The 11941-nt window shown below is 43.9% G+C and overlaps 1 protein-coding gene across 2 annotated transcripts in view; it reads right to left on the bottom strand.

Annotated features, from left to right (window-relative positions):
• myo16 (myosin XVI) overlaps window positions 1–11606 on the bottom strand; it is a 427463-nt gene extending 415857 nt beyond the window's left edge. Inside the window, exon 1 of one of the 2 annotated variants that reach the window (XM_078221662.1) lies at window positions 11480–11606. In XM_078221662.1, the coding sequence (XP_078077788.1) occupies window positions 11480–11485 (6 nt within the window). In that variant the 5' untranslated portion in view covers window positions 11486–11606. Of the gene's footprint in view, window positions 1–4829; window positions 4964–11479 lie in introns of those variants that run through there. The other variant, XM_078221663.1, reaches the window with a different exon arrangement.
• Window positions 11607–11941: the final 335 nt, after the last annotated feature.

An 11941-nucleotide genomic window follows, 5' to 3' on the forward strand; every position in this document is an offset into this window, starting at 1 on the left:
TCAACCTATGCCCCTGAGTAATTGACCCTTCGACGCTGGGAAAAAGACTGACTATCCACTCTATCCAAGCCTGTCATAATCTTGTAAACCTCCCTATCAGGTCTCCCCTCATCATCCAAGGTTTCAGTGAAAACAATCCAAGTTTGTTCAATCTTTCTTCATAGTCCATATCCTCCAAACCAGGCAACATCCTGGCAAATCTCTTCTGCACCCTTTCCAATGCATCAACATCCTTCTGGTAGTGTGGCAACCAGAATTGTACACAATACTCCAAATGCAGCCTAACCAAAGTCTTATACAGCTGCAACATGATTTTCTAATTCCTATACTCAACGCCGTGACCGATGAAGGCCAGCATGCTATATGCCTTCTTAACCACCCGAGTTGCCACCTTCAGGGAACTGTACATCTGAATGCCTAGATCCCTCTATATGCTAATATTTCTAAAGGGTTTACCATTTACTGTATACTTTTCTTCTGCAGTGGACCTTCCAAATCGCATCACCTCACATTTGTCCAGGTTAAATGCTATCTGCCATCTTTTGGCTCAGGTCTCCAGCCGATTTATATCCTGCCATATCCTCTGACAATATTCTTCACTATCTGCTATGCCCCCAATTTTTGTATCATCTTCAAATTTACTGATCAAACTACTTACATTTTCCTCCAAATAATTTATATACATATATTACAAACAGAGGCCCCAGCACTGATCCTTGTGGAACACTGCTTGTCACAGATCTCCAGTTAGAAAAAGTATCCTTCCACTGCTACTCTCTCTGTTTTCTATGCCCAGGCCAGTTTTGTATCCATCTTACCAGCTCACCTCGGATCCCATATGACTTCACCTTCTGTACCGTCTGGAGAGGATTCTTAGAGACAGGATGTATGTGCATTTAGAACGGAACAATCTCATTAGTGACAGACAGCATGGTTTTGTAAGAGGGAGGTCGTGCCTTACAAATTTGGTGGAGTTTTTTGAGGAAGTGACAAAAACGGTTGATGAAGGAAGGGCCGTGGATGTCGTCTATATGGATTTCAGTAAGGCATTTGACAAAGTCCCACATGGCAGGTTGGTTAAGAAGGTTAAGGCTCATGGGATACAAGGAGAAGTGGCTAGATGGGTGGAGAACTGGCTTGGCCATAGGAGACAGAGGGTAGTGGTCGAAGGGTCTTTTTCCGGCTGGAGGTCTGTGACCAGTGGTGTTCCGCAGGGCTCTGTACTGGGACCTCTGCTATTTGTGATATATATAAATGATTTGGAAGAAGGTGTAACTGGTGTAATCAGCAAGTTTGCAGATGACACGAAGATGGCTGGACTTGCGGATAGCGAAGAGCATTGTCGGGCAATACAGCAGGATATAGATAGGCTGGAAAATTGGGCGGAGAGGTGGCAGATGGAGTTTAATCCGGATAAATGCGAAGTGATGCATTTTGGAAGAAATAATGTAGGGAGGAGTTATACAATAAATGGCAGAGTCATCAGGAGTATAGAAACACAGAGGGACCTCGGTGTGCAAGTCCACAAATCCTTGAAGGTGGCAACACAGGTGGAGAAGGTGGTGAAGAAGGCATATGGTATGCTTGCCTTTATAGGACGGGGTATAGAGTATAAAAGCTGGAGTCTGATGATGCAGCTGTATAGAACGCTGGTTAGGCCACATTTGGAGTACTGCGTCCAGTTCTGGTCGCCGCACTACCAGAAGGACGTGGAGGCGTTAGAGAGAGTGCAGAAAAGGTTTACCAGGATGTTGCCTGGTATGGAGGGTCTTAGCTATGAGGAGAGATTGGGTAGACTGGGGTTGTTCTCCTTGGAAAGACGGAGAATGAGGGGAGATCTAATAGAGGTGTCCAAGATTATGAAGGGTATAGATAGGGTGAACAGTGGGAAGCTTTTTCCCAGGTCGGAGGTGACGATCACGAGGGGTCACGGGCTCAAGCTGAGAGGGGCGAAGTATAACTCAGATATCAGAGGGACGTTTTTTACACAGAGGGTGGTGGGGGCCTGGAATGCGCTGCCAAGTAGGGTGGTGGAGGCAGGCACGCTGACATCGTTTAAAACTTACCTGGATAGTCACATGAGCAGCCTGGGAATGGAGGGATACAAACGATTGGTCTCGTTGGACCAAGGAGCGGCACAGGCTTGGAGGGCCGAAGGGCCTGTTTCCTGTGCTGTACTGTTCTTTGTTCTTTGTATCAGCCTGCCATGAGGAACCTTATCGAAGGCTTTACTGAAGTCCATGTATACAATGTCCACTGCCCTGCCCTGGTCAGTTTTTCTTGTCACTTCCTCAAAGAACTCAAATCAAGTTTGTGAGACACAACATCCCCTTCAGAAAACCAAGTTGCCTATCGCTAATAAGCCTATTCTTTTCTAGATGTGAGTACCTAAGATGACTCACAGACCTGTAATTTCCCAGATTCTCTCTTCCGCCCTTCTTGAACAGAGGAACAAAGGAGAACTATGATGATGCGTAGGATAGGTGACTGAGCCATGGTAAATGTGCTCGGTTACAGGCATAGGGGAGTAATGATGCTCTTCAGAGAGTCGGTGCTGACTCCATGGGCTGAATGGCCTCTTTTTGCATTTTTGCACTGTTGGGATTCTATAGATCTATGAATTTGGAAACCATCAGGGAAAATCTGATCAAGGTATTGGCTGCAGTTTTCTCATCATTGCATCCACAACCTGTGATGCTTTTTCAATTGCATTGCAGAGCTAAACAAATTCTGCTTTCCACTATAAAATCCGCACAATGCCATTGAAAGATACTGAACACTCAGCATTAAAGCAATGCAAAATGTATTCAATGTGCTTGCAGTTATGTATTTTGCCATCTTTAAGACAAGTAAAACTTTACAGTCAATGTCCTTGCTTTTACAATGTTACTTCATGTACATGAGCTGCCACACCTTACGTGTTGTAAAATATCTGACTGCAGTACAGTAACAAAAAAAAATTTGCATTGCATTTCAGAAATCCATTTTTTTTGCACGAGTGTTCCCAAAAGGATCCTATTCCATGTACCAGTATGATCACACACACTTAATAAGCAGCGAAAGTTGATGCTGAAGAGGAAAAGTCCATGCAATAAGTCTGCTCCATACTATAAGTGCTGATAGCAGAAAACTAACCTAATTGTCAGCCACAGTGTTTTATTAATGCATTAGTTGATGGGTAGAGATAGTGGAGTGAGATGACCATAGAAATTAATCTGACAAAAAAATACTGCTGACAGTTTGGATAAAGCTTATTTGTGTATACATATATTTGTTAAACATTTTGGAGAGCTTGCTGCTTCCATCATAAAGCTGTGCATTGATAATTGAGGATGAAAATAGCCTTTGTTAAAATTTAAGGCAGATGTATTGGTCTGGAATTTCAGAGTCAAGGGTCTTGGATCTGGAAGTCGTGTCTTCATTTCTCACAGATCCCATTTTGCAGTGGAAGTAAGGAGGATGGAGGATGATTCACACATAAGAGAAACCTGAGCCCTATAGGGCCATCTGAACTCAGTGCTAAGTCCAAACTGACTCATTTTTGGTTGCAACAAAGCCATTAACCCAGTGTGGGAGTAACAAATTATTAGAGTAGTTATTAATACTCTTGAAGGCCGGAGAATGTCTGTAGAACTGTGAAACTGTGAATTTATTTAAACCCCAAATCTGTTAAAACTAAAGAAACACAGCCTGGCAGTTTCAGTGAGTCCCCAGAGGGACTCAAAATGCTAACTCTGTTTTTCTTTCCACAGATGCTGCCAGAACTCCTGTTTTTGTTTCCCAGAATTTTCTGTACTTATTTCAGATTTCCAGTATGAGCAATATTTTGCATTTATTTTAGGACTTAACTGCCTGTCATATTGAATGGTTTGTTTAATCTATTTTTGATTATGCTAGTCTGGTAACTAATGTTTGTACACTAGCTAGATTGCTTAAGCCTGTGAATGGAGCTAGCGAATTAAATTGCAAATGACACAGGCAATATCCCAGAAAGAGTCTGGGATCTGAGATGCAAATATGCATGTGGTGAAACTACTGCAAGTTTTGAGATGTTTTAAAGTTCTATAAATAAACCATTTGGATTTAAATCCAGAGTCATCTCTGCATTGCTTTACGATAAACAAGATATACAGCCAACTAGCAAATTTGTAACAAAAATTGTCCGGAGATGGTTGAGAAAAGTTTAACTTTAGCAGCTCCAGCAACACCTGGAGACCCTCCAATGTTGTGGGATTGCATGCTACAGGAATGGATCAGCCAGATGTAGCAGCAATTTTCAAGATGACGATAATTGTACATTGCCTTGGAGCAGAAGGCTGGTGAATATTCAAGCAGCTCACGGAAACTTTGTCTGTGTTGATAAAGCAATTATGTGCCCTTGTGAAATACTTTGAACTAAAGAAACATGTGATGGTCGAACAATATACTTTGCATCAGAAATACCAGGGAAATGGAGAACCTATAAAACAACATGTGACAGTTCTGAGAAATTTTGTTTCTACATGTAAATTTGGTATACTAACCAATGAGCTAAACTGACCAATTAATTGAAAAGACTCCAATCCACGAATTAAGAAACATTTCCTCATGGAGATGCTTTAACTTGGAATAAGCCACAACATTGGCAGATTGGATTTGGACTGTCATTCACATTCAAAGAGGTTACACAGCAATGCAAACTTAGACCCAAGTTGCAGACACAGTTTGCCCATACGGCTCAAGTGCAAAGGTTATGGATGAAGATCTTAGCAATCTCATCAACAAATGCCCCATCACAGTCAGATACCTGCAAATTGTGGAAAGGCTCATTGTTACAAGAGTCAACTTACCATCTTGTCAGGCAGAAGTCAGGATCCAAGTCCTGACAGACTTCAGGGATTTTGCACATGCGTGGGCCAGAACCAGGCAGCACATGTGCAATCCAGAATTTTGCAGTGCTTCAGGCTGAGGACAGGCCCTGTGAGGCTGCACAAAAAGAAAACAGTGTGAAAATTGGACTATGTCTCTCAGAAGCTGAGCACCATAATCAGAGAAGGAGCTCGAAGCAGGCAACAGGGAGTGGAGACAGGAGAGGTCCCAAAGAGAGTCGCAGATAAGATTATGGAGAGGGACAAAGAAAGAGGTTCCAAGCAGAAAAAAGGGGCTGCAGTTGGCAGACTATAAGAATTGGGGCTCAAATGAAACACTAGATCTAAAAAGGTTGGTGAATTCTTGGTGTGGACCATTGGGGTGAAGATACCCTTTTGGAGCAATAGTATGCTGCTTGGCATGGCTAAAGAACTGAAGTTGTGCTTGTGAGTTGGTGCTGGAGTGTAGACTCGGAAATCCAGGGGAATGGAGTCTCAGAAGACTAAAACCTGCAAGTTGCGCCATGTTTGAGGCGCTTCCAAACCAGAGCAACCTTTGGAGAGAATTCCAAGATGAGATCTTCAAAGATGAAAACTAGAATCCTTTCAGAGAGAGAGAGAGAGAGAGAGACAGAGTTCCAATAAGATTGATTGTCTTAATATTTACTGATAACTGGGTGGAATGTTGAGAAATCTGTCTTGGTCGCATCTGCCATTTATTGTGCAGTGTGGTGTGTTTGATCACAGTTTTTCTATTAATTCACACATATGTCATACTAACTCTGAAAATAGTTATTGTAAATTGTTTCATCTTTCTGACCTTGTATAGTAAAGTTTATTGTTTGTTCAAAACCTGTGGAACTTTGTTACTTTATTCTCTTAGCAAGTGCCTTGAATCTCAAACTTTTTACCTCAAACAAAAAGTTTTTGGTCCCTAACCAATCATACCAAACATTTGGGGGTCTGGTCCAGGATTGTAATATCAGCTAGTCACAACGCAATATCCAGCTTGAGGGAAGAAATGCAACCTGTGCTTTAAGTGAAACCTTTTTGCAAAGTTGTGCAGATCATTGAAGAAGACTTCATCGATTTGACACATGGAATGGTCTTTTCCTGACAGTAAGGTACAGCATGTATACATAATCACACAAGGTAACTCATCCTTCAAACAGCTATATCAGGTGAACACACACACAATTATCCATGGCCAGGACAAAACTTCTGGAAAAGGATTTGATCACATAAGTGTGTGAAGAACCACAAAGAACAAACACGCAAGTGGGACTATTTCAGTGTGAGGCTTTGGGCGGAATGTTACCAAAAAAATGGCCAAGCGTCAGGTTCTGACCGAAAACCAGTGTGTTTCCCGCCAGAGAAACAGGCAGGTTTTCTTCTCAGATCTTATGGTACTTCATCAAAAAATAAAGCAAATGGACATGTTTCATGCTGTCATTTTGAGGGATGGGGCTTAAGCACACAGTTATGCTTGCACTACTCCCATTCTGCCAGTGTCATTACTGTTATCTCTCAACCAGCCAGCCCTGACCACTGCCATATATGCCAAGGTAGTATAATCTGAAGCTAGACTTTTTAAGCCCAGAGCTGCTTGACAGCATCCTGTAAAGGCTTCTGCAGTCTCCATTAGTGAAAGTCAACAGCTTTGCACTAGCCATGTTGCAGCCACTGCATGATCAATTCATAGGAGCACTAGGGATAAGGCATATAAAATAGGCACCAAGTGAGCGAACAACTTTTATATGAAATATTGGAATGCTCAGAGGACTGTGGATTAGTGCAGAATGAAAGTAGCATGATTTGTGTCAGGATAATGGACTTAAACTGGTAAGATCTGCTAAACACGGTCACAAAACAACTTCATATTCAGCGGCAAGTAGAACATTTGTGGTTGCACCTCAGCATTTAGATACAAGCCTGCAAAGCATCATGTACATAATCAATGGCAGTCTGCACCATGGAAAAACCTAATATCCAAGTAAAGCCATGTTCATGTTTTGCCTGCTTCTCCCTGGTCAGAAAATGAACTCCTTCACTATCACTGGCCATGCCAGCCTTGCCCTGCTTTGAGGCTAGTGGCCTGCTTCCAAGAATCAGCAGAGTTTTACGAGCACCTCCATGTTAAAGCTTGCATGACACACAAACTGCTCCTGGCCTATGTTGATCTAAGAGAAGTGCTCTCAAAGAACCCTCAGCTGAAAGCCCTTCTTCCTCTTGTCAGCAACTTGTCCTATTCTTTACTGGCTCTGTCCAACCTCTTTTCATGTTGAAATTCAAGAGAGTGACTGTAACTCTTAACACCCATGATTAGGAGCAAGTGGTCTGACCAGAGTTTTTGGATGTCAAAACCAAGGCTTCGCCAAGTTCAGTACTATTCCCTGTTAATTTCACCAACTTTAAACCATTCTGCCAACCACTAAGCATCTCTAGAAACTCTAACGGAGCCAGTGGAGAGTATAGAGTAACTAGAATCATAGAGTGGTTACAGCACAGAGAGAGTCATTTGGCCCATAATGACAGTGCCAGATCTCTGCAAGAACAACTCAGTTAGTCCCACTCACTCACTCATTGCCTAGCGCCCTTTTTTTTCTCTCTTCAGGTGTTTATGAAAGTTTTTTTTCCAAGGTCCCAGATTGAATCTCTCTCTTTCACACTTTCAGGAAGTGCATTCAAGATCCTAAACACCCTCTGTGTAAAAGCATTTTTCTTCATCTTGCTGTTGGTTCTTTTGCCATTCATCTTAAACCAGTATTGTCTGATTCTTGAATCTTCCTCCAATTGGAGCTATTTCTCTCTACCTAGTCCGTCCAGACCCCTCATTATTTTAAACTCTTCTGTCAAATCTCCTTCAGCCTTCTCCTTAAAGGAGTGTCTTGGCTTCTTCAATCTATCCACATTACTGAAGTTTCTCATCGCTGAAACCATTCTTGTAATTTTTTCTGCACTTTCTCGAATGCTTTCACATCCTTCCCAAAATGTGATACCCAGAATTGAATACAATATTCCAGTTGAGATGGAACCAGTGCTTTGCAATGGTTCATCATAATCTTTGCACTCTGCCTTTAGTAAGAAATCTCACAACACCAGGTTAAAGTCCAACAGGTTTATTTGGTAGCACAAGCCACTAGCTTTCGGAGCGCTGCCCCTTCATCAGGTGAGTGGGAGTTCTGTTCACAAACAGGGCATATAAAGACACAAACTCAATTCACACAATAATGGTTGGAATGCGAGTCTTTACAGGTAATCAAGTCTTAAAGGTACCGACAATGTGAGTGGAGAGAGCGTTAAGCACAGGTTAAAGAGATGTGTATTGTCTCCAGCCAGGACAGTTAATGAGAATTTGCAAGCCCAGGAAAGTCGTGGGGGTTACAGATAGTGTGACATGAACCCAAGATCCCAGTTGAAGCCGTCCTCATGTGTGCGGAACTTGGCTATCAGTCTCTGCTCAGCGACTCTGTGTTGTCGTGTGTCGTGAAGGCCGCCTTGGAGAACGCTTACCCAAAGATCAGAAGCCGAACGCCCGTGAATGCTGAAGTGTTCCCCAACAGGAAGAGAACAGTCTTGCCTGGTGATTGTCGAGCGGTGTTTATTCATCCGTTGTCATAGCGTCTGCATCGTCTCCCCAATATACCATGCCTCGGGACATCCTTTCCTGCAGCGTATCAGGTGGACAACGTTGGCCGAGTTGCAAGAGTATGTACCGTGTACCTGGTGGATGGTGTTCTCACGTGAGATGAGGGCATCCGTGATGATGATCCGGCACGTCTTGCAGAGGTTGCTGTGGCAGGGTTGTGTGGTGTCGTGGTCACTGTTCTCCTGAAGGCTGGGTAGTTTGCTGTGGACAATGGTCTGTTTGAGGTTGTGCGGTTGTTTGAACGTAAGAAGTGGGGGTGTGGGGATGGCCTTGGCGAGATGTTTGTCTTCATCAATGACATGTTGAAGGCTCCGGAGAAGATATCGTAGCTTCTCCGCTCCGCGAAATTACTGGACAACGAAGGGTACTCTGTCCGCCGTGTCCCGTGTTTGTCTTCTGAGGAGGTCAGTGCGGTTTTTCGCTGTGGTGCGTCAAAACTGTCGATCGATGAGTCGAACGCCATATCCTGTTCTTATGAGGGCATCTTTCAGCGTCTGGAGGTGTCTGTTGCGATCCTCCTGTGATCTAAGCAGATCCTGTGTATACGGAGGGCTTGTCCGTTGGGGGTGGCTTCTTTAACGTGTTCAGGGTGGAAGTTGGAGAAGTGAAGCATCGTGAGGTTATCCGTGGGCTTGCGGTACAGTGAGGTGCTGAGGTGACCGTCCTTGATGGAGATGCGTGTGTCCAAGAATGCAACCGATTCCGGAGAGTAGTCCATGATGGTGGAATGGAACTTGTTGATGTCATCATATAGTTGTTTCAGTGATTGTTCACCATGAGTCCAAAGGAAGAAATTGTCATCGATGTATCTAGTGTATAGCATCGGTTGAAGGTCCTGTGTGGTGAAGAGGTCTTGTTCGAACCTGTGCATCAAGATGTTAGCATATTGAGGTGCGAATCTGGTCCCCATGGCTGTTCCGTGTGTCTGGATGAAGAACTGATTGTTGAAGATGAAGACATTGTGGTCCAGGATGAAGCAGATGAGTTATAAAATTGCATCTGGAGATTGGCAGCTGTCTGCATTGAGTACTGAGGCAGTTGCAGCAATGCCATCGTCATGGGGGATGCTGGTGTAGAGTGCCAAGACATCCATTGTGATGAGGAGTGCTCCTGGTTCAACTGCTCTATGTGTGCTGAGTTTCTGTAGGAAGTCCATAGTGTCGCGACAAAAGCTGGGGGTTCTTTGTACAATGGGTTTCAGGATGCCCTCAATGTAGCCGGAGAGATTCTCGCACAGGGTCCCATTGCCCGATACGATGGGACAGCCGGGTGTGTTTGCCTTGTGTATCTTCGGGAGGCAGTAGAGATCTCCAACACGGGGAGTACGTGGGATGAGAGCACGGAGGACGCTCTGAAGTTCCGGATCAAATGTCTTGATCAGTCTGTTGAGTTGACGGATGTGTTCTTTGGTCAGATCTGCAGGTAACTGTCTGCAGTGTTCCTCGTTGTTCAGTTGTCGGTACACTTCTTTGCAGTAATCCGTTCTGTTCAGTACAATGGCCCCTACTTCGCTGGTTTGATGACAATGTTGCGGTTGGTCTTCAGAGCGCGGATGGCGTTGCGTTGTGCTTGGGTGATGTTCGGGGCTATTTTGTGAGTGCGGCTGATGAATCTGGTGTTGACACACCTCCTGACGGCTTGGGCATACATGTCAAGTCGAGGGCAGCGGCCTTCCGGAGGAGTCCAATTCGACTTTTTCCTCTTCGGTTGCTGCACTGCGGATCTCTCTGCCAGCTGTTCTGGTTCATTGTGTTTGCTGTTAGCCACTTGGGGTTTGTGGAAGAATTCCCGCAGCCTCATTCCCCTAATGAATTCCTCTGTGTCTGCTGCGAGACTGATGGGGTCTATTTTGGTGGTGAAGCAGAAATTGAGCCCTCGGCTGAGAACTTCGATTTCATCTGGTTATTTATAAAGCCCAGGATCCCATCTGCCTTTTGAACTACTTTCTCAGTCTGCCCTGTCACCTTCAATGATTTGTGTGTATATACCTCCAGATTTCTCTTATTTCTACACCCCTTTTGGAATTATCCCCTTTATTTTATTTTCCCTCTCCATGTATTTTCTACCAGCGTATATCACTTCATATTTTTCTGCATCAAATTTCATCTGCCAAGTGTCCGCTCATTCCACTTGCCAGTCAACATCCTCTTGAGGTTTAGCACCATCCTCTCAGTTCACAATATTTTCAGGTTTTGTGTCGCCTGCAAATTTTGAACTCGTTCATTACACACCCAAGTCTAGGTTAATCATTAATATAGATCAAGAAAGGTAATGACCCTTGGCAACCCCATAGTATTCATTCTTCCAGTTTGAATAACAACCATTTACCGCAACTCTGCTCCCTATCACATAGCCAATTTCATACCCAAGCTAGCATTATCCCTTTTATTTCATGGGCTTCACCTTTTCTGCCAACTTATTTGGTGGCACTTCATCAAACTTCTTGCATACCATGTGAACTACATTCCCCTCATCAACCCCTCACTTGCCAAAGCCTGCAGTCCCCCAGCTTTTGGTTCTGGTGGTGAGGCCCATACTGTGCAAGTAAATCTGAGCCCAGAGTCCTAGTAGATAAATACCTGGACAAATGTGTTGAAGAGGAAAACTTGCACCGTTCTGAGGAAATTATTCAAAAGCAGAGTCTTTTTTCTTCAACTCACTGTATTCCTGCCTAAATTGCCAAGAATTAAGTCTTAATTTTGAGTTTGATGCAGAAAGCCTACAGCAAAAAGGGCTACATCTTTAGTCTTTCAGTTATTTACCCTCATCCTTGCAGCCCCAATCTTCAGTACGTTATTTGGGAAAGGGAGGTTGTTGTGTGAAATCTAATCGCTTTATCACCAATGAGAAATGAGGCTGTCGGAAGATACAGCTCAGAAACAGCTCAGATGGAAGCCTTCATGCAAACCTTGACATCCTCCAACCCTTTCACTGGAAGCATTGATATTAATGCAGTTTGATCATGTCTGCATTCTGTACTCACCAACATGAGAAGCAAAACAATATCGGGATTATCACAAGCACACGCCACGTGCAGCGCAGTCCACAAATCCTCATCTTGCCGATTAACGTTTACTCCCCTTTCTATCAGAATCTCTGCAGCAAAGACGTTGTCATACCGGGCACACTGTTTAAAGGAGAATGCAGCACGTTAGCAATGTTTATATCTTTCTTCATCTACACTTTTTATACAGCACCAATTTAAGTTTAACTTTTTACCCCTCCACTGTGCAATAGAGCCAACTGTAGTACAACAAATTGGGTTGTTGCTGCTTTCCCCCGAGAGGCCTTCCCCTCAACAGTATCCAAAGCGGTATACTCGTTTTGCAGGGGAATGGCCGCAGGAGATTCCTGCATTGCCTACCAAATCCTCTTGCTCTGCCTGGTGGTCACCCATTTCCTTCCTGCCTGTGGAGTCATAGCCTGTGGTGTGACCATCTCTCTA

Source organism: Mustelus asterias, chromosome 10 (assembly GCF_964213995.1).
Source record: "Mustelus asterias chromosome 10, sMusAst1.hap1.1, whole genome shotgun sequence".
In the NCBI taxonomy this organism is placed as follows: domain Eukaryota; kingdom Metazoa; phylum Chordata; class Chondrichthyes; order Carcharhiniformes; family Triakidae; genus Mustelus; species Mustelus asterias.